Source organism: Bufo bufo, chromosome 3 (assembly GCF_905171765.1).
Source record: "Bufo bufo chromosome 3, aBufBuf1.1, whole genome shotgun sequence".
NCBI lineage: Eukaryota > Metazoa > Chordata > Amphibia > Anura > Bufonidae > Bufo > Bufo bufo.
In genome coordinates this window covers 556,102,130-556,127,508 of record NC_053391.1, presented here as the reverse complement: position 1 = coordinate 556,127,508, position 25,379 = coordinate 556,102,130, and the positions used below count along the sequence as shown (strand labels likewise).

Sequence of the window (25,379 nt, the reverse complement as noted above, 5' to 3'; positions counted from 1 at the left end):
CCAGTATTATATTCATTGGTGGCCAGTGCGGCCTCCCCTCTCCCCCCCCCCCCCCCCACCTAATTAAAATCTCCCCCCCCCCCCCCCCCCCCATCATTGGTGGCAGCGGAGAGTTCCGATCGGAGTCCCAGTTTAATCGCTTTGGCTCCGATCGGTTACCATGGCAGCCAAGACGCTACTGCAGTCCTGGCTGCCATGGTTACTTAGCAATTTTAGAAGCATTATACTTACCTGCGCTGTCTGTGTCCGGCCGGGCGCTCCTCCTACTGGTAAGTGAAAGGTCTGTGCGGCGCATTGCTTATAGCACAGACCTTTCACTTATCAGTCCTGGCTGCCATGGTTACTTAGCAATTTTAGAAGCATTATACTTACCTGCGCTGTCTGTGGCCGGCCGGGCGCTCCTCCTACTGGTAAGTGAAAGGTCTGTGCGGCGTATTGCTTATAGCACAGACCTTTCACTTACCAGTAGGAGGAGCGCCCGGCCGGCCACAGACAGCGCAGGTAAGTATAATGCTTCTAAAATTGCTAAGTAACCATGGCAGCCAGGACTGGTAAGTGAAAGGTCTGTGCTATAAGCAATGCGCCGCACAGACCTTTCACTTACCAGTAGGAGGAGCGCCCGGCCGGACACAGACAGCGCAGGTAAGTATAATGCTTCTAAAATTGCAAAGTAACCATGGCAGCCAGGACTGCAGTAGCGTCTTGGCTGCCATGGTAACCGATCGGAGTCAAAGCGATTAAACTGGGACTCCGCTCGGAACTCTCCGCTGCCACCAATGATTTGGGGGGGGGGGGGGAGGCCGCACTGGCCACCAATGAATATAATACTGGGGAGGGAGGGAGGGGGGCCACACTGGCCACCAATGAATATAATACTGGGGCGGGAGGGGGGGGGGGGCCGCACTGGCCACCAATGAATTTATAACTGGGGAGGGCGGGGGGTCTGGCCCCTGCTGCCTGGCAGCACCTGATCTCTTACAGGGGGCTATGATACGCACAATTAACCCCTCAGGTGCGGCACCTGAGGGGTTAATTGTGCGGATCACAGCCCCCATTAAGAGATCGGGTGCTGCCAGGCAGCAGGGGGCAGTTATGTACACAGTTCTTTTAGTATATTCTAACTTGAAGCGTCCCCATCACCATGGGAACGCCTCTGTGTTAAAATATACTGTCGGATCTGAGTTTTCACGATGTGAAAACTCAGATCTGAAAAAACAGTTATGCAGGTGGATCCGTTCTGAACGGATGCAAGCGTTTGCATTATAGGTGCGGATCCATCTGTGCAGACACCAGACGGATTCGCTCCAAACGCAAGTGTGAAAGTAGCCTTAGACTGTCTAGTCAAAGTTTTCATTTAGATGGCATTTGTAAATCTACCTCTCTCTCTATATATATATATATATATATATATATATATATATATATATATATATATATATATATATATACCGTATTTATTTATATTTTATGTTGTGCAATTGTTTCCTTTATTTAAAGGGATTCTGTCACCAGGTTTCACCCCTGTCAGCTAAACATATGCTGATGTTCAGGGCCTCATCACGATTCCTAATGTGGGCTTCTAAATGTGATCTGTAGCCTTATTTTGCTAAAAAACAGCTTTTACTAACCTGTCACTCAAAGAAATAAGGTGCCCAAGGGGATGTCAGGGGATGTGAAGTGATGCAAGGTGCCGGCTGCACCCGCCGCCGTTCGTGCCCAGCGCCGCCTTTCCAGACTTCTGCGCCGCCTCCTAATCCTCTGTGCCGCCTTTCAATTCTCTGTGCCGCCTCTCGCTCTCCCTCCCCCTCCTCCTGCTGTAAGATCTCGCGCGTGCGCACAGGGCTCTGCCTGATGCGCCCATGCGGACTTCTCCATTTGGCTTCTTACAGCGAAGTGCGCATGCGCCGGCACTTCGCTCAACCCCCTGTATGACCTGCACTCTGGCGCCAGCCTCTCAGAGCCCTGTGCGCATGCGCAAGATCTTACAGCAGGAGGAGGGGAGGGAGGGAGAGCGAGAGGCGGCACAGAGGATTAGGAGGCGGTGCAGAAGTCTGGAAAGGCGGCGCTGGGCACGAACGGCGGTGGGTGCGGCGGGCACCTTGCATCCCTTGACATCCTCTGACATCCCCTTGGGCACCTTATTTCTTTGAGTGACAGGTTAGAAAAAGCAGTTTTTTAGCAAAATAAGGCTACAGATCACATTTAGAAGCCCACATTAGGAATCCTGATGAGGCCCTGAACATCAGCATATGTTTAGCTGACAGGGGTGAAACCTGGTGACAGAATCCCTTTAAAATAAAGTACATATTTGAATTTAAACAAAAAATCCATGAAGTAACTATAATATTTTTTTAAATCTCAGACTGTAGCGCCTGCTGCTTTGTTTTTAGCAGCAAAGGTGGAGGAACAGCCTCGTAAGTTGGAGCATGTCATCAAGGTTGCTCATGCCTGTCTTAATGCTCAGGAACCTCTACCAGACACTCAGAGTGAGGTATGTAGCCACTACTGTGATTTTATACAATAAAAAATAGTCCACAGTGTGAAGCTGGCCGTGCATGGTGCAGTATTTCAGCACGGTTTACACTGTGTACATGTAATTAACAAGCATGTCAAGTCCTCCGTATCTCTAACATCTTGATAAAACCTATTACCTCAGCACAGCGGGGGGATTCCCATCAATCACATCTCACTCTGTATGACTCATCTCAGACATCCATGGCATATCCACAGTACATCCTTTAAATGTCCAATAAATGTACCCCCACCTCACCAGGTCGCAATGGCTGCAGAAGCGGCCAGGTTTACAGCAACAGCCGAGGGCTGAACTTTTTAGAGCCTGGGGTTGCCCTGCAGAAAATGTTACAAAATAAAAAATACCAACATTACACACCTGTTAAATCCAATGCTACTGCAGCACTCATACTCCTCCCGTTCCTGCCAGTTTTTATTTTCTTGCAGCGCTGAAGTGCCACACGTCCATGTGACCATTGGCCCCAATGGTAAGATGTATGGCACGAGACTGCAGAGGCCAGTTATTGGTTGCAGATGTTACATGAATGTATGGCATTGTATGGCCACTAAAGGAAAATAAACAAATGTAGGTGGAGAACACCGGTGCAGAGTGGGATTTAACAAGCGAGTATTTAAAAAAAATAATATTGCTGTTACCTTAAGGGCTCATGCACACGAACGTATTCTCTTTCCTTTTCCGTTCCGGGTTTTTTGAGGACCGTATATGGAACCATTCATTTCAATGGGTCCGCAAAAAAAAAACGGAATGTACTCCATGTGCTTTCCGTATGTCCGTATTTCTGTTCCGCAAAAAAAAATAGAACATGTTCTATTATTGTCCGCATGACGAACAAGGATAGTACTGTTCTATTAGGGGCCAGCTGTTCCGTTCCGCAAAACACGGAATGCAAACGGACGTCATTCGTACTTTTTGCGGATCTGTTTTTTGCAGACCGCAAAATACATACGGTCGTGTGCATGAGGCCTTAAAGGATTGTCTAATTAAAAGTCTTGAATGGCCTTAAAATGAAAAAAAATTTAAGCTCCCCGTTTCTCCAGCACAATTCTCTGCGGTACTGGTCCTGTCCTTCTGCAATTGTTTGCTTACAAACGCAATGATGTGATGCCATAAATCACATGACCACTGCAGCCAGTCACTGTCCTCAGTGGTCTACAGGTGAGAACTGTGCACTTCACAGTGTCAGTGATTTGCACAGGGATGTGTCGAGGATCAACAAGTGACTGCTGCAGCTAATCACTGTCCTCAGCAGTAGAACGCAGATGTCACGTGTTGCATTCCAGCATAAACAATCAGCAGCAGGAGAACCAGACCAGTGCCACAGAGAACGACGCTGGAGAAAGGGCCCATTTTAGGACTGTCAAAGATTTTTAATTATCTTAGGCAACCCCTTTAGGCTACTTTCACACTAGCGTTTTTTGCGGATCCGTCATGGATCTGCAAAAACGCTTCTGTTACAATAATTCAACCGCATGCATCCGTCATGAACGCATCCGGTTGTATTATGTCTTATATAGCCAAGACGGATCCGTCATGACCACCATTGAAAGTCAATGGGGGACGGATCATGTCACGTACTGGGGACCAAACCAGCCCACCGCGTCACGTGACAAGGGTTGCCCAAGCCCTTCAGGCCGATTCACCTCACACGCTGCATAAATCGCCACCTGAAGCCTGCAAGCACACTGACGCAATAACACAAAACTTTTGCCGCCACCACCCGCCAGTTATAAGGTCGACAGGACAACCCTGAGTGTTCCACTCGCAAGCAGACACATACACGATAGTAAGCCTCAGGGAACAACATACCGCCTCAGACTGCACATACACTCTTCATGGAGCTAACAGGTTCTTGAGGTTACAAGACAAACCATCAAACTTTTAGGTTTAATGTATGAAAAATAGACAGTACTTGGTTACAAAAAATGATTAACAAGAGACATACATAAATGGCAAACAATTGTAAAATAGAAAGGAGAAAACATAGAAAGTTCTGATACTTAGCATTTGTGTGGTAAAAGTCCTTTCCTCCCAGGAGATTTGGGCTGAGTAATGGTGCACAAACTAATTTGATTGGATCTCCCACTTTGTGACATCCAAATATCCAGGGATTACATTTTTATGTCTTTCCTCCAAGGGCAGGCCAGAGGGGGATTCACACCTCTGACTCAGCCCCTCTGGGCTGTGCTTCATTACACATGCAGCCAGCCCCCTGGCCATCTAGGGAACAGGTGTGAAAATATCCAAAATATATTTCCCAGTTGCCGTGGTGAAGATACAGGCCCCAGCCCTTCTTTATAATTCATAGCTCACCGTTCCGAGTCCTAGCATATCAAACGTGACACGTCCAGGACGCTCGGAAGGTTAGATCCTTCTTTTAGGAAGATGAAGGCGAGTTGATACGCCATGTCTGGTGTCCATGCGATGCCCCCATCATACCAGAGGTGATGAGCTGGGTTTTGGAGACATCCGCCCCCTCCTGAACAAGTTATGAAGGACTACAAATTTTAGTTCATTTTCTGGTTAGGAACTCCCCTGCTGACAAAAGGGGTCAGAGAGTCTTCAGTCCCCTGTCCTAAAGTGTGATCAGCTAACGGGCCCACCCTCGCTAACTATCTCCCGGGGAGCAGTTTGGCTGTTTCCCAGGTACGAGGCAGACAGCTCGACTCTCTCTATGCATCCTTAAGCCAATTCATAAATCAATTACTCCCAACGTGACTGCTGGCCTTGTAATACAGAAGATACAAATACATAAATACACACTGTATATATATGTAAATCACACACTGGAATATGTTTACCGCTTATAACCATAAAACATATATCGCTGCAAACATTATAATAACTAAGGATAAGGCGGTCCTTACAGATCCGTTTTCTATTGTGTCAAAGAAAACGGATCCGTCCCCATTGACTTACATTGTGTGTCAGACGGATCCGTCTTGCTCCGCACCACATAACGAACAGAAAAACGCTGCTTGCAGCATTATTCTGTCCGTGATCGGGACGCAACAAAACGGAACGGAATGCATTTTGGTACATTCCGTTTTGTTCAGTTTTGTCCCCATTGACAATCAATGGGGACAAAACTGAAGCGTTTTCTTCCGCTATTGAGATCCTATGATGGATCTCAATAGCGGAATTGAAAACGCTAATGTGAAAGTAGCCTTAGTTGTTTCTATGCAAGGTGTATACTAGGTCTACCGGAAGCAGGCAGACAGTATATGAAGATTGTTTATAATTTTAGTTAAAGGAGTTATGCCATGATTGATATAAGACATCATATGGTACATGACAATACTTTCTAACAAAGCTTAAACCAGCCCTGTAAAGCAGCAGGTGGCGCTATACAGATAGATTTCAGTGAATAACTCACTGGCTCTACTAAATTATTAATTTCATTCTATTACAAAAGTATTCAGATCCAGGTGTGAAAAATGTAGAATATATTTTGCGACACAACCCCTTTAAGGGTTTGTTTGGACACTGTTACCGTCTATGAATTGTATGACTAGGACAGGTACATTGTATTAGCTCAGTGAAAGGCAAAAATACTGGTAAGGATCAGATATGGACTATGGGAGAGGGTTCGCTGAGCATGCTTGTTATGCACTTGTTTGCATGTAGTCTTGTCTTTCATTGGACCTTTTACCTTTGTAGCTTTTTAGCAGGTTGGCTCGCCCTGTAAGGTTTGGTCTGTTCTCGCTGCTAATAACATTTGGTCAGAACATGATTAAATCTTTTATTAAACATTCTCTTCCCCATCATATTGAGAAGAAATAATAAGAGCTGATTCACACGACGTGTGTCGGCCACATCTCCCAGTCCAACCACTGCTCCCCTGACCGGAAGTGACTGCATCATAGTGATTTATGATACCGTCAGCTACTGTCTGATGGCGAATCTATTGTACTGTATTTACATGATGATGTGAGTACAGTACAATAAACCCGCGATCAGGAAGGAACCGTCTGTATCATAAATCACTATGATGCAGTGACTTCAGGTCAGGGGAGCCACGGTCAGCTGACATACAGGCCGTGTTTCTGGACTGAGCACAGTCATTTGAACCAGCTCTAAGATTCCACATAATCCTCAGTTACTGTAGAACCATGACCAGTTTGTAACCCTCATGAAAAAAGGGACAATGCAGCACCACTCTGCAAACACAAATAATGTACAATAATGCCATAATTATAGAACATTTTCTGGTGCTAATGTTACGCTTATTTAGCAAATTTTAGATTCTTGACATACATTTTGTACAAAATTATTTGGGCCAATCTGCCAAACGTCAAGGCGATCTCTGTAAGACGGGAACCTAACACTAAATCCTACCTGTTATGTGCTGCTAGGTGTGTTAAAAAGCAGAGTGGACCCAGCATGCATGTGGAACCTGCACTCCCTGAATTTTTATGGCACATAACAGGTAGGATTTAGTGTTAGGTTCCCATCTTACAGAGATCGCCTTGACGTTTGGCAGACGGCCCAAATAATTTTGTACAAAATGTATTTGTCAAGAATCTCAAAGTTGCAAAATAAGCGTAGCATTAGCGCCAGAATGTTTTCTATAATTATGGCATTATTGTACTTGTGTTTGCAGAGTGCTGTTGCGTTGTCTTTTTTTCCTGTATGTTTCTAGCCATGGCAGCGTGCACCTGCACATTGGGATGTGCTGACTGACCCCCTTTTTTGCAGTTTGTAACCCTGTTTTGTACAGAGTGCTTGCCAGTGAGTAATTTGCCTGTCCTCTCAACAACAGGCATACCTGCAACAAGCCCAAGACCTGGTCATTCTAGAGAGCATTATACTGCAGACCCTGGGTAAGTCTTCCAGGATGGCTGAAAAAGGGAAAACCACGAAAGCCCCAACTAAGCCTTGATCCCAGCCATGGAGCAAGACTGACCTGGAGGAAAAGTCTGCAGAATAACACTGTGGTGGATGATAATCGTGCTACCCAAGGGCCTTACTACCTTGTGTTATGGTGTACAGTGTTTAACCCATTAAGGGCCACCTCTTTGGGGCCTTATAGGTAATCTGTCAGCTCCAAAATACCTCACAAACTACAGTAAGCAGTATACAGTGTAAGTAACGCCGAGTCCGGTTATGCAATCTTTATCGCCATACTCATTTGAATTCTGACACTGTACCCCAATGAGCCAGCAGTAAGATCCACTGCGAGTCCTTTCCATTGTGTACGTGAGCACAGGAGTCCTCTCAGTATATTTTAGTGCTAGTTTGTCAGGGTCGGAATGAGGATAATAATTACATAACCGGACTTGGCATCACTTACACTATACACCTCTTACCCTTGTTTGGGGTTGGGGGTTTCGGAGCTGACAGATTCCCTTTAAGGACTAAGCACAATTTTTTGCCATTTTTTTCAGTTACTGTACTGAGTTCTTATAATTATACTGCGCCGCTGAGACACTCAAATGGAGCTCCGTCTCCTCTTCAAACAGCTGATCGGCGGGGGTGCCTAGTCTTGGACTCCCACCGATCAGATACTTATGACCTATCCAGGGGATAGGTCACCAATATATACTGCCTACACAACCCCTTTAAGACCAAATCGTCCTTATCTCAGATTAATATCTAAAGTATTGTCTTTTGTTTTTCAGGGTTTGAAATTACTATTGATCACCCACACACTCATGTAGTGAAGTGTACCCAGTTGGTAAGAGGTGAGAATTCATTTTCTTTCCACAGGCTCACATTAATTTCAGTACGCTAGTACTATTAGCCAAAGCAGAGAACTAGGGGACCCGGTTCCCTCATGCATTACTTAACAGTTATATGACTGACAGCCATGTAATACTACATTTTCCCTGCAGTCACCAGATAATGTAGTTAAATGGTTTTTCTGAGACTTTTCTGCTGATGACCTATCCTCTGGATACATCTGACACCCAGCACCCCCGCTGATCTGCTGTTTGAGAAGGCGCTGTCACTCGCAGTAACACTGTGGCCTTTTCTCTGCTCACCATGCACAGCGATGTCTATTTGATAGCGGCTAGGCTTGATATCATAGCCCAGCCCCAATCACTTCTATAGGGCTGAGCTGCGCCTTGGCCATGTGACCGATGAACTTGTCGTCACCGGCCTATGAAAAGCTGTGAGAAGGAAGCGGCGCTACTGTGGTGCCTTCTCAAACAGCTGATCGGGGATGGACCCGAGTGTCAGAACCCCACCGATCAGATACTGATGACCTATTCCTAGTCTCGGAAAACCCTTTTAATGTTGAGTTTTTTTGTTTTACATCTCTACCATACAACATGCTCTTCATTTTGGCTTTTGAACTGCTTTTGAAAGTGTGGGAACAGTATATGTATTGTGAAAATATATGAGGCATTGTGATGTCCTCCTAGTTTTATAGTTTGAAATGTATTGATTGGGCATTGTAGAAATAGAAAATATTTGTTACATACCATATTTTTCGCTCCATAAGACACACCTGACCAAAAGACACACCTAGGTTTTAGGGCTCCTGCACACAACCATAGCCGTTTTTGTGGTCCACAAAACACTGGCCAAAAGCCTGCAGACATTTTTTTTTCACTCCTTCACAAATGTCCTATCCTTGTCCACAAAACTGACAAGAATTGGACATGTTCTATTTTTTTTGCGGGGCCGCAGAACAGACATACGGGTGTGCTGTCCACATCTTGTGCTGCCTCCTTGAGATGATTTGATCCATAAAAATTGCAGATCGGATGCGGACCAAAACTACAACCATGTGCAGGAGCACGAGAAAGAAAATAAGAAACAAATATTTTCAGACTTCAGATCAGGAGGAGCTGAGCAGTTTTTTGGGAAAACATTCATTAAAACTTGTATTTCATTCATTTACATTCCTGCTCATTCTGGTATTTTAAAGTCGCGGAGGCGGTCCTATCAGTGATTGACAGCTATCTGTGTATACACAGTCATAGAGGGAAGGCTGTCAATCACTGATAGGACCGCCTGCTTGACCTCAAAGCCCAGAATGAGCAGAGATATAAATGAATGAATTACAAGTTTTGCTGAATCTTTTCCCATAGAACTATATATCGATCTGCTCAGCTCCCCCTGCTCTATAACATGCTGCCTACATCTCAGACACCATGGTCAATGTGAAAGGTTCTGTTCCCTCTAAAGTTTTTTTTTTTTTGCCTGCAGCGTAGCAGGTAAATGTTACATCATAGAATTTGAGGAGGAGTTGTATGGAGCATTGGCTGAGCATAAGCACCGCTGCACACCGTACAAAGCTATGATAGATACAGAAACAGCTGAGTGAGCACTGTGGAAGGACTGCCTAACCAGCAAGTTTTAAAATAATGTAATGTGTGAAATAACCTATTATGCACCCATTTTAATTATCTCTCTCTTTCTCCTCAGCAAGCAAGGACTTGGCTCAGACATCCTACTTCATGGCAACCAACAGGTTAATTTATGAGTGTATTTCTGTGGGTAGAAGGTGAAAAAAAAGACTTTTTTATAGAATAAAGTGACATCATAACGGGCTTTAACATGGAATATGTACAATTATTGCCAGCTTTACTGAAATATTTACTGTTGAAATATTTTTGGGCCACCTGTAAATTTGAAGTATAGTTATTTCTTCACAGCGTATTCCACTAAGGTCTTCTCAGCTTATTGCGTCTTTAAATTCTGATGCAAATAGACATAGATGTTGCGGCACCCTGCAAACATTAGAGGAAATGTCCATATAGAATGGTCTAAAATAAACAGAGTAATACTAACCTGACTGCTCCCCTATTGCTCCCATGTTTCAACTTCCAGCATGGGCTGCTGATCTTTTAATGCTGGCTTCCAGCAATGACATATTGGTTTAATCTTATGATTGCTGCAGCCATTGATCAGTTGCAGAGGTCATGTGACCTTGTCAAAATGTCATTGGTAGGGGCCAGCTTTTAAAGATTGGCTGCAGTAGTCACATAGGCCCCCATCATACCAGTAGACGCCAAATTGGTATAGTTTTAGCCTCTGTCAGGCGGATATCAGCTGGGTTTTCCAATTTGTTACTGTAGCCTGCACTATTACATACAGAGCCAACCACTGAAAAACCGTGTATCACGCAATGTGTTTTTTTACCAGCTTCACCACCTATGGGGTATGGATGCTATTAAGTGGCATCTGTTAAACTTGTGTGCCCAAGATTTCCATCAGAAAAATCCTCCCGTTGGAAACTTGGTGTGGTCACTAGGCCCAGTGTGAATAGATTTAAGGAAAACATGTCACTGCTGGCCCAAAAAAGGGACCTAGCTTAGCGCTGTTTGACCCACAAGTACCTGTTTATTATTCTTTAACATATTGAATAAGAAAGAATACTACACTGTTAACATGAAAAGGCCCTTTAAACTGAACCATAAGAAGTGTTAAAGAGGACCTGTCACCGCTCCTGACATTCCTGTTTTAATAGCTTCATACATTCCCCATGTAATAACAATTCTGGAGAATCTATTCGTATGGCTTTATGTTGTCCAATTCCTTTATTATTTCTACTAGAAGTTATGAATGAATTGCTAGCAGTCTGCAGTAAGGGTACAGAGCTGTGTTAATCAGATGGGGGTGTGTACCTGCATAGTCTCACTCTATCCAGTCAGCTCTGCCATTGTCAGACTGTGCAGGGGGACCCCCCCCCAAACTGGTTACCACCCTTCTGTACCCTTACTGCAGACTGTTAGCAATTCAGTCATAACTTCTAGTAGAAATAATAAAGGAATGGCACAACGTAGAGCCATAAGAATAGAGGCTCCAGAATTGTTATTACTGTACAGGGGGAATGCAAGTAGTTATTAAAATAGACCTATCAGGAGTAGTCACGGGTCCTCTTTAACATTTTTTCAGTATAACTTGAGGTGTCCATGCTCGGCCGAACACCGTGTGTACTCAAGCGCGATGCTCGAGTCTCCTCCCCGCATGTTTGTTGGCTGCTACGCAGCCAATAAACGTGTGCGGTGGTACTGCCACTCACTGTAATGCCGTAGCCATGTTGGCTACTGGCATTACAGTGATTGGCTGGCCGGAACTTTTCAGGATTATTGTTTTATCTGGCTGCCATGTATATTATTAGCGCAACCTGCGCTAAATTGTGTGCAATTGTTTGGCCGCTTTTGACAGTGACACAACCTCCGCTACATCTGTTGTTTTACATTTGCACTGTGAAATTCAGCGCAATTGTTTGGCCGCTGGTGACAGCGACATTACTTGCGCTACATCTCCAGTATAACGTTAGCGCATCCGAAATATTAGTGACATTCAGTCTAATTTTTTCGCTGCTGGTGACAGCGACATTACCTGCGCTACATCTCCGGTATAACGTTTGCACATCCTAAATATCAGTGACATTCGGTTTAATTTTTTCGCCGCTGGTGACAGCGACATTAGCTGTGCTAGCTACATTTCCTGTATAATATTTGCGCATCCTAAATATCTGTGACATTCAGTTTAATTTATTTGCGCATACACTTACAAAACCTGCGCTACTGTACGTGTGACATACTTGTAAGCATATATACCAGAGATGCTCAACCTGCGGCCCTCCAGCTGTTGTAAAACTACAACTCCCACCATGCCCTGCTGTAGACTGATAGCTGTAGGCTGTTCAGGCATGCTGGGAGTTGTAGTTTTGCAACAGCTGGAGGGCTGCAAGTTGAGCATGCCTGATATATACCATTTAATATGCTCAAGGCGAGCAGTAAGGGACGGTGAAGTGGCCATGCTGCTGATGGTGCACGTAGAGGCCGTGACCCCGGGCGCGGTGAAACTGTGCCTGCTGCCAGAGCACAAGAAACACACTAATCCACTATACCTAGCTTCATGTCCCAGTTTGCACGGCGGCGCTGGACACCACTCTCGAAGTCACACCAGTGCGACCAGGTGGTCGGTTGGATTGCAGCAGATAATGCTTCCAGTCGGTTAAGCACCACCCTGTTTTCCCACAAAGTCCAGTCTCAGTAGCCAAGAGTCTGGTCAACAGAATCCTCACCCTGATCCTCCTTCCTCCCACCATGGAGAGTCTTGGCAAACAAGTGATCCCACATTTGGATATTCCGAGGAGCTCTTTTCATCGCCATTCCTTGATTTGGCCCTCTCGCCAAGCCCGCTTGAAGAGGGACATGAGGAGATCTTGTGCATTGATTCCCAAACTCAGGAGCATCCACAGTCAGAAAAAGATGACGGTGGGGAACGGCAATTAGTGTTTCACGAGGTGAATGATGATGATGAAATACAGTTGCCAATAAGTCAACGGCAATTAGTGTCTCAAGAGGTTCATGATGAGGATGAGACACAGTTGTCAATAAGCGAGGTTCTTATTAGGTCAACCAGTCAGGAGGATGACCAGAGTGAGGAAGTGGAAGAGGAGGTGGTGGACGATTAAATCACTGACCCAACCTGGGAAGGTGGCAAGCCGAGCGAGGACAGCAGTACAGAGGGATCCGCAGCACGGCAACAGGCTGGTAGAGGCAGTAGGGTGGCAAAAGGGAGAAGGCAGGCCACACCAAACAAGCCCGCAACTGTTCCCTGGAGCACCCCCTTGGAGCAATCTTCTTGCCAAGGGGTAGGTGTTTCGCAGTCTGGCGGACGATAAAAGAATTGTCATTTGCAACCTGTGCTGTACTAAAATGAGCAGGGGCGTGAACACTAGCAACCTAACCACCACCAGCATGATCCGCCACATGGCATCAAAGCACCTAATAGGTGGGCCGAACGCCTGGGTCCACAATCGGTGTCTGAGGGTCACACCACTGCCTTCTCTTCCCCTGTTATGTGCTGTCCAAGACCCAGGCCTGGATGCCTCCCGCCCTGCACCTGGACCTTCGCAAGCACCATCATCTACCACATCCACCTCTGTGTCCCAGCGCAGTTTACAGATATCCATAACCCAGGCCTTTGAACGAAAGCGCAAATACCCAGCCACCCGCCCACAGGCCATAGCACTAAATGCGCACCTTTCCAAATTGCTGGCCCTGGAAATGTTGCCATTTAGGCTTGTGGACACCGAGGCTTTCCGCAGCCTGATGGCGGTGGCCGTCCCTCGTTACTGAGTCCCCAGCCGCCACTGTTTTTCATGGTGTGCCGTCCCCGCCTTACACCATCTGGTGTCCAGTAACATCACCCGTGCCCTGACCAACGCAGTTATTGGGATGCTCCACTTAACGACTGACACATGGACAAGTGCTTGTGGCCAGGGACTCTACATTTCCCTGACGGCACACTGAGTGAACGTTGTGGAGGCCGGGAGCGAGTCGTACCCTGGGATGGCACAGGTGCTACCGACGCCAAGGATTGCAGGCACTATTTCCATCAGGATTTCCGCCACCACCTACATTAGTGGCTGCAACCCCCCCCTTCTCCTCCTCCACTTCCACCTCTGAATTCTCATCTTGCAGCACTAGTCAGCCATCAGTGTAGCACTGTAGTGGGGAAGTGGCAACAGGCCACGCTGAAACGAACTTGCTTAAGTGATAAACATCACACCGCTGGAGAGCCTTGGCAGGGTATAAGGGACCAGACTGAGCTGTGGCTCTGTTCAGCGTGGATGGGCCGAAGAGGATGAGGAGATTGAGAGTCATCCTCCTGGTGAGGACAGCGAAGTCTTGTCTGTTGGGACTCTGGCACACATGGTTGACTTTATGCTATGCTGCCTTTCCCATGACCCTTGCATTTTGGCCAACACAGATTACTGGTTGTTCACCCTTCTCGACCCCCGCTACAAAGAGAACTTCTCATCTCTCATTCCTGTGCTGGAGAGGACTAGCAAAATGGTGCAATACGAGAAGGTCCTTGTGGAAAAATTGCACCTGGGACAGTTTCATGACACCCCGCCAGCACCCTCAGCCTGATGCGTGGCCTAGTGTCACAAGGAGAGAAAAGTTTTGGAAGATGGTGAAGGAGTACGTAGCAGACCGTGTCAGCGTCCTCAATGATCTGTCTGTGCCTTACATCTATTGGGTGTCCAAGCTGGACACATGGCACAAACTGGCGCTCTACGCCTTTGGAGGTGCTGGCCTGCCCTGCCAATAGCGTTTTGTCAGAGCGTGTATTTAGTGCTGCTGGTGGCATAATAACTGATAAGCGCATCCGCCTGTCAACTGAAAATGTTGACAGGTTGACTCTTATCAAAATGAACAAGGCCTGGATTGCCCCTGACTTCTCTACTCCACCAGAGGAAAGAGGCTGAACATAAAGGCACTTTAAATGTGGCTTTTATGGTCTATTGAAATACACTGTATTCCCATGCACCCCTTCCACCTCAAAAAAGGGTTATGGTTCAATCTTCCTTTTCTCGCCCTCCTCCATATCAACATGCTTATTAGGCTGCCCTCGCCCCTAATGTTTTAGAGGGTCACCAGCAGGCCCTTGCTCCTAATGTTTTTGAGGGTCACCAATCATAATTTTTCAAGGGTGTGTATGATGCCCTCCTTTATGTGTAATAAAGGGTGTATTGTAGTGCCGGTTCCTTGTAATTTTTGGCAGCCCTTTCACTTAGTGCATAGGCTTTATGAGTGTAGGAGTCCCACTACCTGAAAAATTGTACCACAATGTGAATGAGGCCCTCCTTTATGTGATATACAGGTTGTATCTGAGTGCCTCTTCCTTGTAATTTTTGGCAGCACTTGCACGTTATATACAAGTAAATATACAGGAAGGAATGTTTGCTACCAAATTTTCCTCTAAAATCGATTTTATCTTCGATTTGGTGCGTATTATTGTCAGTCTGTAAAAGTGGCGTACTACTCGGACAACATCGTTCCCAGCAGCGACCTGGGAGTCCACGATGCATCCAGACATCCTCCCCATGCTGTTCCTGAACCATTTCAGTGTGTTTCCATCAATTTCTGACCTTTTCCTATGAACCAGACACCCTCCCCTCTTCAGAGCAGGGGGTGCCTGGTTTAATGCCCTTTGGTGCTCGATGAACACTAGTCCATACACATTGGATTAATGTCAGCCAAACTTGCTGATCTTACCAGTACAGGATGTCCAGTGTGTATGGTGGTGTCCCAACTCCTCCTTGAGGGCAGGTTTTAGGGAAAAGAAGGATTAGGCGTATTGGATTTCAACATGTCGGATCTTTTGTTCTCATTGTTGATGAACTGGATTTCCCCTGTCCCCATTCAAAACACATGCTTGCTTGGTTGATATGCGGCTGGAGCACTTCAAGTGTCTATTACCATTTTTTTTAGGGGTTGTCAGGTTTTAGAAATATATTGTACATCACTCAGGGCGTACCTGAAATAAATAACAGACTATTACTTACCTTGCAAATCCTGAGCTGCCACTCCAATTCTCCCGGTTAGGCTCTGTTGACCTGGCTGCAGCGGTGACATCACATCTACAACATGTGACAAATCAATGCTGCAGCTGGGTAAAAACAGCCGACGGGTAGGAATCTTTTAGGTAAGTAATGGTCTATTTCAGGCACGCCCAGAGTGATGTCCAATTTATTCATGAAAACCCTTTAATCAAAGTTGATGTCACATGTAATTTTTAATCTGTTCTCTCGTAGTCTGCATTTAACTACGTTCAGCCTTCAATACACCCCTCCGGTAGTGGCATGTGTCTGCATCCATTTGGCGTGCAAGTGGTCTAACTGGGAGATCCCAGTGTCAACAGATGGGAAACCATGGTGGGAGTATGTGGATGTGACAGTGACACTGAAGCTTTTGGATGGTTTGTATCTTTAGGTTTTACATTGCTTATGTAACTGTAGATGTTTATTAGATCAACCAGAAATGTGTCTGACTTGCATATGTTAGGTCTTTTTCCTTCTCTCTGTATATTGCACGTGCACATTTGAGCTATTCAGCCCCACTGCTGCACCCCTTCCCTTCTTGTACCGTGATTGTTCACACCTGAGCGTTTTACAGCGCGTACGAACGCGCTGTAAAACGCCCTATCCCCCAAGAAGTACAGGAGCTTCTTTGGGGCGTATTGTCACGCGTTCCCGCCCATAGATTCATTGGATGCCTCTGTGTTCAATCACACAAACGCGCGTACTACGCGCGTTTCCAAAATACAAAAACGCCTGTAAAAAGCGATTATCGAATACGCTCAGGTGGGAACCCAAGAGTCTCCTCAGACGTCCGTAAGTGTTTTGCGGTCCACAAATTGCATCGTGTAACCTTATGGAAACTTGTCAATCTGGCGGCATCTCAGACTCTTCTTGCTCCCGCAGAGAGGACTTCATATCACCTAGAATACTCTGCTCCATTGTTAAGCTTGTATTTTTCTGTGCTATAGCTCCTTATTTTAATGCTCTGTACATCATCATCATGATATTCTATTTCCCCTCCCCTACAGATCTGGGGGATAGCATATACTCTTCCCCAGATATAGCATGGCCCTACTCGACATAGTTCCTCTAAATAGGTTGCTCAATGTTGGATCTTGCTAGCTGGTGCTTCTATACCACCCTCGTCATCCTTTTTTTCAGTATGTACTCGTATGTTTGACTGTACTATTAATGGTTTAATTCGGTATCCATAATTTCCTACAGGCTTTGCAGGTTTCAATTCTTGTAGACTTCCTCTTATGCAGCATTCCATATGTATTTTAACTTTTTGGTTTTCCACAGTTTAACATGGAAAATGTGTAGTTTTGTAATATGCAGTTATATACATTAATAAGATAAAATTAGAAGAAATAATAAATGCAATATCAGAATCTCAGAAAACCCCTTTATTAACTTGATAATATTTCAATATATACTACATCTGAATGTGAATTTCAGTATAGACCACACATTGTAAATGTAGGTTTGGAGATTTAATTATACCCTCGGGTGCACAGTGCATGCAAGGTAGGCACAGGTGTTGTGTGTAAATGTAGGTGTCATGCATTGATTTGCATAGTATAATGTTTGTAGTTTTTTCACCTTGACTGTAACTATATGTGTATTATTTGCAGAGCTGACACATGAATTTCTCCAGATCTTAGAGAGAACTCCCAGCCGCTTGAAGCGTGTAAGAAACTGGAGGGTAAGTCTACTAATAATATGTTACTTATACATTGGAAACACATATCACTATATAAACCAATGTAGATGCTGTTTTTTGGTGCCCAAAATGTAAACATATTAGTTCCATTTTGACAGCATAAGAAAGCCCTGTGCTGCTGACTTAGGTCTCATGGGTGCAGCGTGTGTAGGAGGCTGTACAGCATCGCACTGGCTCCCCTACATAATAATATGGATTACGCCACAATAGTTTTTCTTGCTAGATTCATGAAAAAAAAAAATCCTCTATTCATGCACTGCCAAGGATGTACAAAACAGAGACACAATGCTGCCATGTTCAGGGGCTAAGTGAATTTCATATTACAGCAATATAAAGATATATATATATATATAATTTATAATATGAGCCAGATTAGAGAAATGGGAAGTTAAGGCTATGTTCACACATGCAGCGGATACCAAATTGCAGATTCTGCCATTTTTGCAAAAATAAAAAATAGCACTGTAGGGTGGACAACTCGGGGAAAACTGACAGGTCCAGTTATAAGTCAGTGGGGCCCTTGGGGTGCCGCTGTTTGTCCATCTTGCACCATTGCTTCTGGTAGAAACAGATTTTACGATTTGATGCAATATTGCATGAAGTGCTGAGTGGCATTTTCACAGGTACCAGGGGTCTACATGGGTATGGGTGTATAATATGATTTTTTATTTTATAATGCAGGTTTATTTGTGGATGTCAAAATTGTGAAAACTGTCCTGGCAAAGAAAGGGATAGTGCGATGCCAACATCTAAACTGTACTGTACTTTGATGTCCTAGTGACCACAATCATTTAAAGTCATGACGTGTTAGCCAACCCAGTTTTGTTTGTCACTCGTTCCGACAGGTAAATGATTTTAGGCCTCTTCTAAGTATACTTGTATTTGTTTTGTCATTCAGACCACTCCAACAGTCGGCAAATCTAAAGAAGATGGTTTTGATGATGCGGATAGCAGTGACAATCTTTCCGACCAGGCCATACTTCGAATGTGCTCTCGCGGTGGTTTTATAACTTCCCCCCTGTCTGATGCTTCTTCTCATTCATTCTCTGGATCAAAAGTGGATTCTGTGATGTCCGGGAGTACGTGGGGAACTCTGCTACCGAGCCAGAGGCAGCCACAAAGGACTACAGAACACAATGCATGCACAGATCAGGCCCAGCTAGCTGTAAGCAAACCACCTGCCACTGCAAAAGTGTCACTGAAGGAGTACCGTGCGAAGCATGCCGACGAATTAGCTGCACAGAAACGACAGCTAGAACATATGGGAGCCAACCTAAAAGAGCAATATGCAAGTGCTGCCCAAAACCTACTCATTCAGCAGCAGAGAGAGCGGGAGAAGGAGAGCCACACGTCGCCCATCATTTTAAAGATTCCCTTGCATGAAGTCAGTCATGAACGGACAGACAAGTCTACCAGTCTGAAAATCCATCTTCCTGTACCTAACCGGGATAAATCGGAGGAGGGCAAAGTTTCCGTTAAAGTGCCAACGGAAGAGAGTGGTGGTAACAGCAGCAGAAGTAGGGAAAAACACAGGAGCAGTTCTTCATCTTCTCATCACCATCATCACCACCACAACAGCCAGTCTCACCGTCAACACCACTCGGACTCATCCAGCAGCTCAAATAGCAAGCGATCTTCTTTCAGTAGCTCTTCTCACAAAACATTACCTTCTCGAAAGAGACCTCCCTCAGATGATGTCAGCGGCCATGATCCCTCTTTTCATAAACTAAGGAGGACTTCCAAAACTCCCACATCTGACGTCCCTGTGGCACAAGCATCTCACAGATCACGCAGTAGTCATGGCAAAACAGAGAGGGAGTCCTCCTCTGGTGCCAATGGGCACAGTGCATCTAAAGTTATTGATTACCAAGACACAGTAAACATGCTGCATTCACTGCTGAGTGCACAGGGAGTGCAGCCCATGCAGCCAGCTCAGTATTTGCATCAGTTTGGGGATTATCGCAGGCCCAGGCCGGGCAACACAGACAAAGCCAGAGCTCCTCCACTTCCTGCTGAGCCACCTCCACCTTTGCCGCCACTCCCCAAGTAACTGAAGTACGCATCTTCAGACTTGCATGAAAGGGTTTTATAGCCACTATTTTACCAGCATATTTTCTCTGTGTTCTTCCATATACTTTGTCATGTATCTCATGTCTTAAGTTACATTTTAAAAATCGTATTTCTTTGTGTCCTTTTTTTTTCTTTTGGCTAGAGTTCATACAACAGCTGCCGTTCTTGTCGGCCACTTTCAAAACCGCCGCAGCTTCACAATGTCTTGTCTCATCTGTCTCTTTTTTAAGTGGGGGTGTATGTTTTAAAAGTTCCTTGCCGTTAACATGCAGAGCCACAAGCTTTGTATTGAGATTTTCAAGGCTACAAATTTGAGGTCCGTTTTTTTTTTTTGTTTTTTTTTACTAGCATGTCCAGGTACTTTACGTGAGCACCATTATTTCTATCAGGATTGACACTGAAACGTTTTTCTGCATGGAAATTTTGTGCACATTTGGAATACGTGTAAATGCAAAGTTATAAAGAGGCTTGACAGTGAGGTTTAATGATGGCGGAGTGTTCAGTCCCCATACATGGTTGTTGTTCACCTTTCTGCACTGTGTTAGATATTTTAAACTGTGTAGTAATAATTCACTCTTAGGCCTCTTGCACACAACCGTATGGCTTTTTCAGTATTTTGCGGTCCGCAAAACATACGGATGACATCCGTGTGCATTCCGTTTTTTGCGGAACAGCTGGCCCTTCATAGAACAGTACTATCCTTGTCCGTAATGCGGACAATAATAGGACATGTTCTATCTTTGAACAGAAATACGGAAACGGAAGGCATACGGAGTACCTTCCGTTTTTTTTGCAGATCCATTGAAATGAATGGTTCCGTTTACGGAACGGAAACGGGAAAAAAAACTGTTCGTGTGCAAGTGGCCTTAGTCTGCTGCTTTAAATATGACCGTTCTTACTATTCCATCTATCATTGATGGTTTTTGGGGTACGTATGGCGTTCTAATGCTCTGTGATAATGATAATTATTTTTATTATATCGATAGTGCTGCAAAATCCGTTCAGGAAAGAGAAATTAGACTTTAATAATAATTAGAAAAACCCCTTCTCCCACTAATACAAGACCTGCTACTACACAGCTCGAGCTGATTGAATAGTGCCGGAGTGGTCTGGAAGCTCAGAGCTACTGATTGCTCCCTTGACAGTATGTGGTCTCTTTAGTATAATGGGCAACAGAACAAACTTAAAGGCTATGGACACCTTTTTTTTTTATTGTATTCTACTCATTTTGAGCTAAAAATCTTGTTTTCAATTGGTCCTTTATTAAAAAAAAAAAAGAGTCAGCCCCTTTCTTTGTACAGGTTGAGATTCTCTAAAAGCAGGTCATGTGTTTACACTGCGTCGCATCAGCTGATGGCTCATGTGAAGCCTTATCTCTGATCTCCTGAGAGCACAGAAACACTCATTATAGCTCACTTCTTAGCTTTCTGATTAGGGACGAGCGAACTTGTGTTTCTAGTTCAGCGCTCAAGGTTCGGGTTATCTAAGAATTCCGTTATGGATTCTGCTACCACGAACCATAACTTATGGTCCGTGGTAGCAGAATCCATAACGGAATTTTTGGATAACCGCGAACCTTGCATGCCGAACTAGAAAGACAAGTTCACTCATCCCTATTTCTGATATGAATATGGCTTAAATAAGTGTTTAAGAGCTGTTTGTATCTCAGAGGTAAAGTGAAAGTAGGATGGTCGCAGCTAGGCTAAAACGTAACCCTTTATGACAAAAACTGCTGAAAATGTTTATTAAAGACCAACTCAAATGATTTTTACCCCAAAATGAGTAAAATGCAGTCATACAATAATTGCCTCCAAAGGTTTTCATAGCCTTTAAGTGAAAAGAAGAAGTGCACATGTATTTATTCAGAAAACCAGCACTGGGGAGCAATGATTGCTCTACTATACCTGGCACTGGAGATGATATGCTGGTAGTATTTGTCAGTATTTGATGCAAGCGCTTCCGCTAAATCTAAACTCAATAATCTAATCTTATTTAACCCAATGAGTAGTAAATAGTAGGAATAGGAACTCCATTACAGCTCTCTATTGAATAATTTTATTACCATAGTTTATCATTAAAGGGTCACTAACCTTTTACAAAACTTTTCGAGACATATCAAAAGTTGTGACTGATTATGATGCTGAGACCCCTACTAATTCCTTTAACCTCCATGCACATTAGACCGCCAGCTAGCGCTTTCGAAATCAGTGGGTTCGACTGATATATATCTAGTACGCAGGGTTATTGCAATGCTTCAGCTAAAGATTATGTACCACAGCATGAGTTGCAGTGTGCAGTAATATATTTACTGGCTGACAGAACAGTATGGGTCCATAAAATTCTGTGGGAACTATATTCCCAATCTATGTGTGAGGGACTTGTTAGCAAACACAATGTTACAAGAAAAAGTGGAAATTCTTCTCTTTAGTGAGGCAGCACATGCAATCCCACAAGGCAACTTAAAGAGGTTGTTTGGGGTTGTCCTTAAGATAGGCCATTCCTACCGACTCTCAGTAAGGGCTCATGCACACGAACAAGTGCGGCCTGTGCTGTGGACTGCAAATAGCGGTCCACAATGCACGGGCAGCGGCCATGTGCCTGCCATTTGCGGATGCACACCCATTCACTTGAATGCGTCCACAATCCGCAAGATTCAGTGCGCACAGCAAAGAAATAGAACATATTACATTTTTTTGCGATGTGGAGGCACGGGCCAAAATCTCACTGAAGATCTCCTGCCTCTGTGGGCTTCCGCTCCGTGTCTCCGTACTGTTCCGTATCTTGCGTATTGTGATACGGGCACGGGCCTCACATGTTCATGTGCACGAGCCCTAACTCTGAGCTCTGCGGCCTCTTTGCTTACCAGGCTCAATGCTGTACATTTCTAGCGGCTTTGTGTGGTACTGCAGCTTGCTGTGGCTCATCTCATTCAGAAGAATGGGACAGAACTACATGTACAGGGGCGGACTGGGAACTTGAATTGGTCCTTAAAAAAAATAAAAGCGGCCCCATGTTGTACAGGGGTTAAAAATTGACAGAAGGCAGTGCCAGCAATACCATACCATTTGTAGCACGAAATACACAGTGCAGAACAAAATACTGCCACTCCTGCTGCAGTATTCAACTGTATGGCCTCATGCACACTGCCGAGAGCGGTCCGTGGTATGCCGGGCTGGATTCCTATTCAGAGCAGGAGCGCACGGCGTCATTGGTTGCTATGACGCCGTGCGCTTCATGCCGCCGCTGCAGTACAGTAATACAGTCATATAGTGTATTACTGTAGTGCAGCGGCGGCATAGCAACCAATGACGCCGTGCGCTCCTTCTCTGAACAGGAATCCAGCCCGGCATACCACGGACCGCTCTCGGCCGCGGAACACGGCCGTGTGCATTCGGCCTATCACTGTCCTGAGGATGGCGATAGTTGAATGCAGGAGGGCTCCTGATACTCCTAGCATTAATTAATACTGAGAACCTGGTCGGTGGCTTGAGGAGGGCTCGGTCGGCCCACTGGGTAATTTCCCTGTAGTGTCTATGGCCAGTCCGCCCCTGTATGTGTAGTATCATACTCAGCTGCTACAAAATGTACAGCACTGAGCCTAGTAATGAGCACCAGAGCCACAACCTCTTCAATCTGATATTGATGGCCTATCCTAAGTATAGGTCATTGTTTTAAATCCCAGAGAACCCCTTTAAGTGCACCTTTTGATATAAAGAAAAACAATTACAATCACTCCTGCGGTGAATGTGTATTATTGTTAGTGCAGGCAGGAATGTTATGCCCAGTGGGTATGAGTGTAGTGCGTGGTGTGATATGCACTCAGACCCTGCTTGGCCCTTTACGTTTTTTGTCAGCAGGGGTCTCACACATAAACACTGAGACGGGAACTCTGATGGGGAACTACAGGCAGCACAACTTTCCCCTAATATGTCATATATTCACATTTCAAGGGAATTTCTGGTACTGAGTATTCCACTGTTATTTGCCCTGCTATCCTGTTTTTTTCATGTGCTGAGATTGCATGAAGGGGGAGCTAATTTATCACAATATTACTGTATTATCTGTATTTGATACATGGGAGAAAATACGGATGAGAAAACACCATGGAGACAATACAGAGGCTACTGACGTGTTTCAATACACTCATGTGAACATGGCCTAAGAATAGTCTTGAGCGAACTTGTGTTATCAAGTTCGGCGTACAGATTTGGGTTATCTAAGAATTCCATTATGGATTCCGCTGCCACGGACCATAACTTGTAATAATAGTGTTGAAAGCAAATTATGACGTGCCTAGGGAATGAATAAATGAGAAGTTAGTATTTTACGCTAGATTTTCTTGAAGCCTTTTGTTTTAGTATGAAGTGACTTCCCCACTCCATCACACATGATCTCCATCTGCTTCAGAACATCATGGGGAGATACCCCAAAACCGGCGTACTCTATGATTAACCTAGATGGTAAAATTCTCATTACGTCAGGCTGTTTAATAGTGTAAGAAAGAGGCCTTGCAGGTATCCACTGTATGTGCACTGGTAAGACATGTGTTTACTTAGAGACAAAAAATTCTTCTCAGGAATTAGTTATTCAAGGTAGTCATGTAGTAATTTATTTCCAGAATGATATTTTGTTGTGTAGTTTGTATTGAGATAAATGGTTTTGCACACTGCTGGCTTTACCTGAATGTTTCTCGCCAGACGCATCATATTACTCTATTGTTTTAGGATTTAAATGGACTGTGACACAGTTGTAAATAATTCATCATTTATTGGTCTGTGTTCGCATGTGTGCGCAGGTTCGTGCCAGTAATTGTTTGTTATTTTGTCTTTTCTTTTACATAGCTGAACTTTTAATATTATTTTTTTTTTGTGTGGGATAATCAAGTTATAGTCAAAGTGTTCTTTAAGAGCCTAAAGGTAAAAATAGTGAACTCTGTGATTAGAGATAAGCGAATTTCATATTTTGAAATTCGTTCAAATTTCGTTTGGTGGTAAAAGGTGAATTGCATTATGGATTCCATTACCACGGACCATAACGCAACTCTATGACGGAATGCAGAACTGAATGCTTTTAGAGGCATTCCGTCATAATAGAAGTCTATGGGCTGCAAAACGGATCCGTCCCGTTTCCGTTATGCAGGGGAGTCCTCTCCTGCATAACGGAAACGGGACGGATCCGTTTTGCAGCCCATAGACTTCTATTATCACGGAATGAATAACGGAATGCCTCTAAAGACATTCCGGCATAGAATTGCGTTATGGTCTGTGCTAATGGAATCCATAACGCAATTCACCTTTACCACCAAATAAAGTGTGAATGAATTTCATATGCGGAAATTTATTCATCTCTATCTGTGATATATTAAAGAAAAGTTACATTTTTCACTTATTTCCCCCAACCTCCTCACCCCGCGCCTGCACTGTTCAGTCTCTGAATTGACTGATCACATTGGTAGACAGAATCCATACAAAGCCCATTGAAGTTTATGGATATTTTAGATCCTTTGTGTTATCTGATGAAGGGGCGTTTGTTACCCTGAAATCTCAGATATATTGTACCTAATGTATGGAGAGAGGAAGAGAAAGACCAGCTGCGGAGGCAGACAGACTGCAGAGCGAGACCAGACACGGCTGCAGCATCTTCTAAGTGATTTGTCTCAACCCAGAGCTCAGGTGAAATGTTATGCAGTTCTGGGGTGAGATAACTCACTCAATACTGCAGCCACGTCTGGTCTCTTCCCTGTATGGATTTGATCCGGCAGTTCAGAGACAATA

At 44.6% G+C, this 25,379-nt stretch overlaps 1 protein-coding gene across 2 annotated transcripts in view; it reads left to right on the top strand.

Moving 5' to 3' along the window:
* The window catches only part of CCNT1 (cyclin T1), a 56,175-nt gene that overhangs the window by 14,132 nt on the left and 16,664 nt on the right, over positions 1-25,379 (top strand). Inside the window, exons 3-9 of one of the 2 annotated variants that reach the window (XM_040425500.1) lie at positions 2,363-2,491; positions 7,293-7,353; positions 8,152-8,214; positions 9,908-9,953; positions 16,047-16,210; positions 17,447-17,517; positions 18,434-19,590. In XM_040425500.1, coding sequence (XP_040281434.1) covers positions 2,363-2,491; positions 7,293-7,353; positions 8,152-8,214; positions 9,908-9,953; positions 16,047-16,210; positions 17,447-17,517; positions 18,434-19,585 — 1,686 coding nt within the window. In that variant the 3' untranslated portion in view covers positions 19,586-19,590. Of the gene's footprint in view, positions 1-2,362; positions 2,492-7,292; positions 7,354-8,151; positions 8,215-9,907; positions 9,954-16,046; positions 16,211-17,446; positions 17,518-18,433; positions 20,238-25,379 lie in introns of those variants that run through there. The other variant, XM_040425499.1, reaches the window with a different exon arrangement.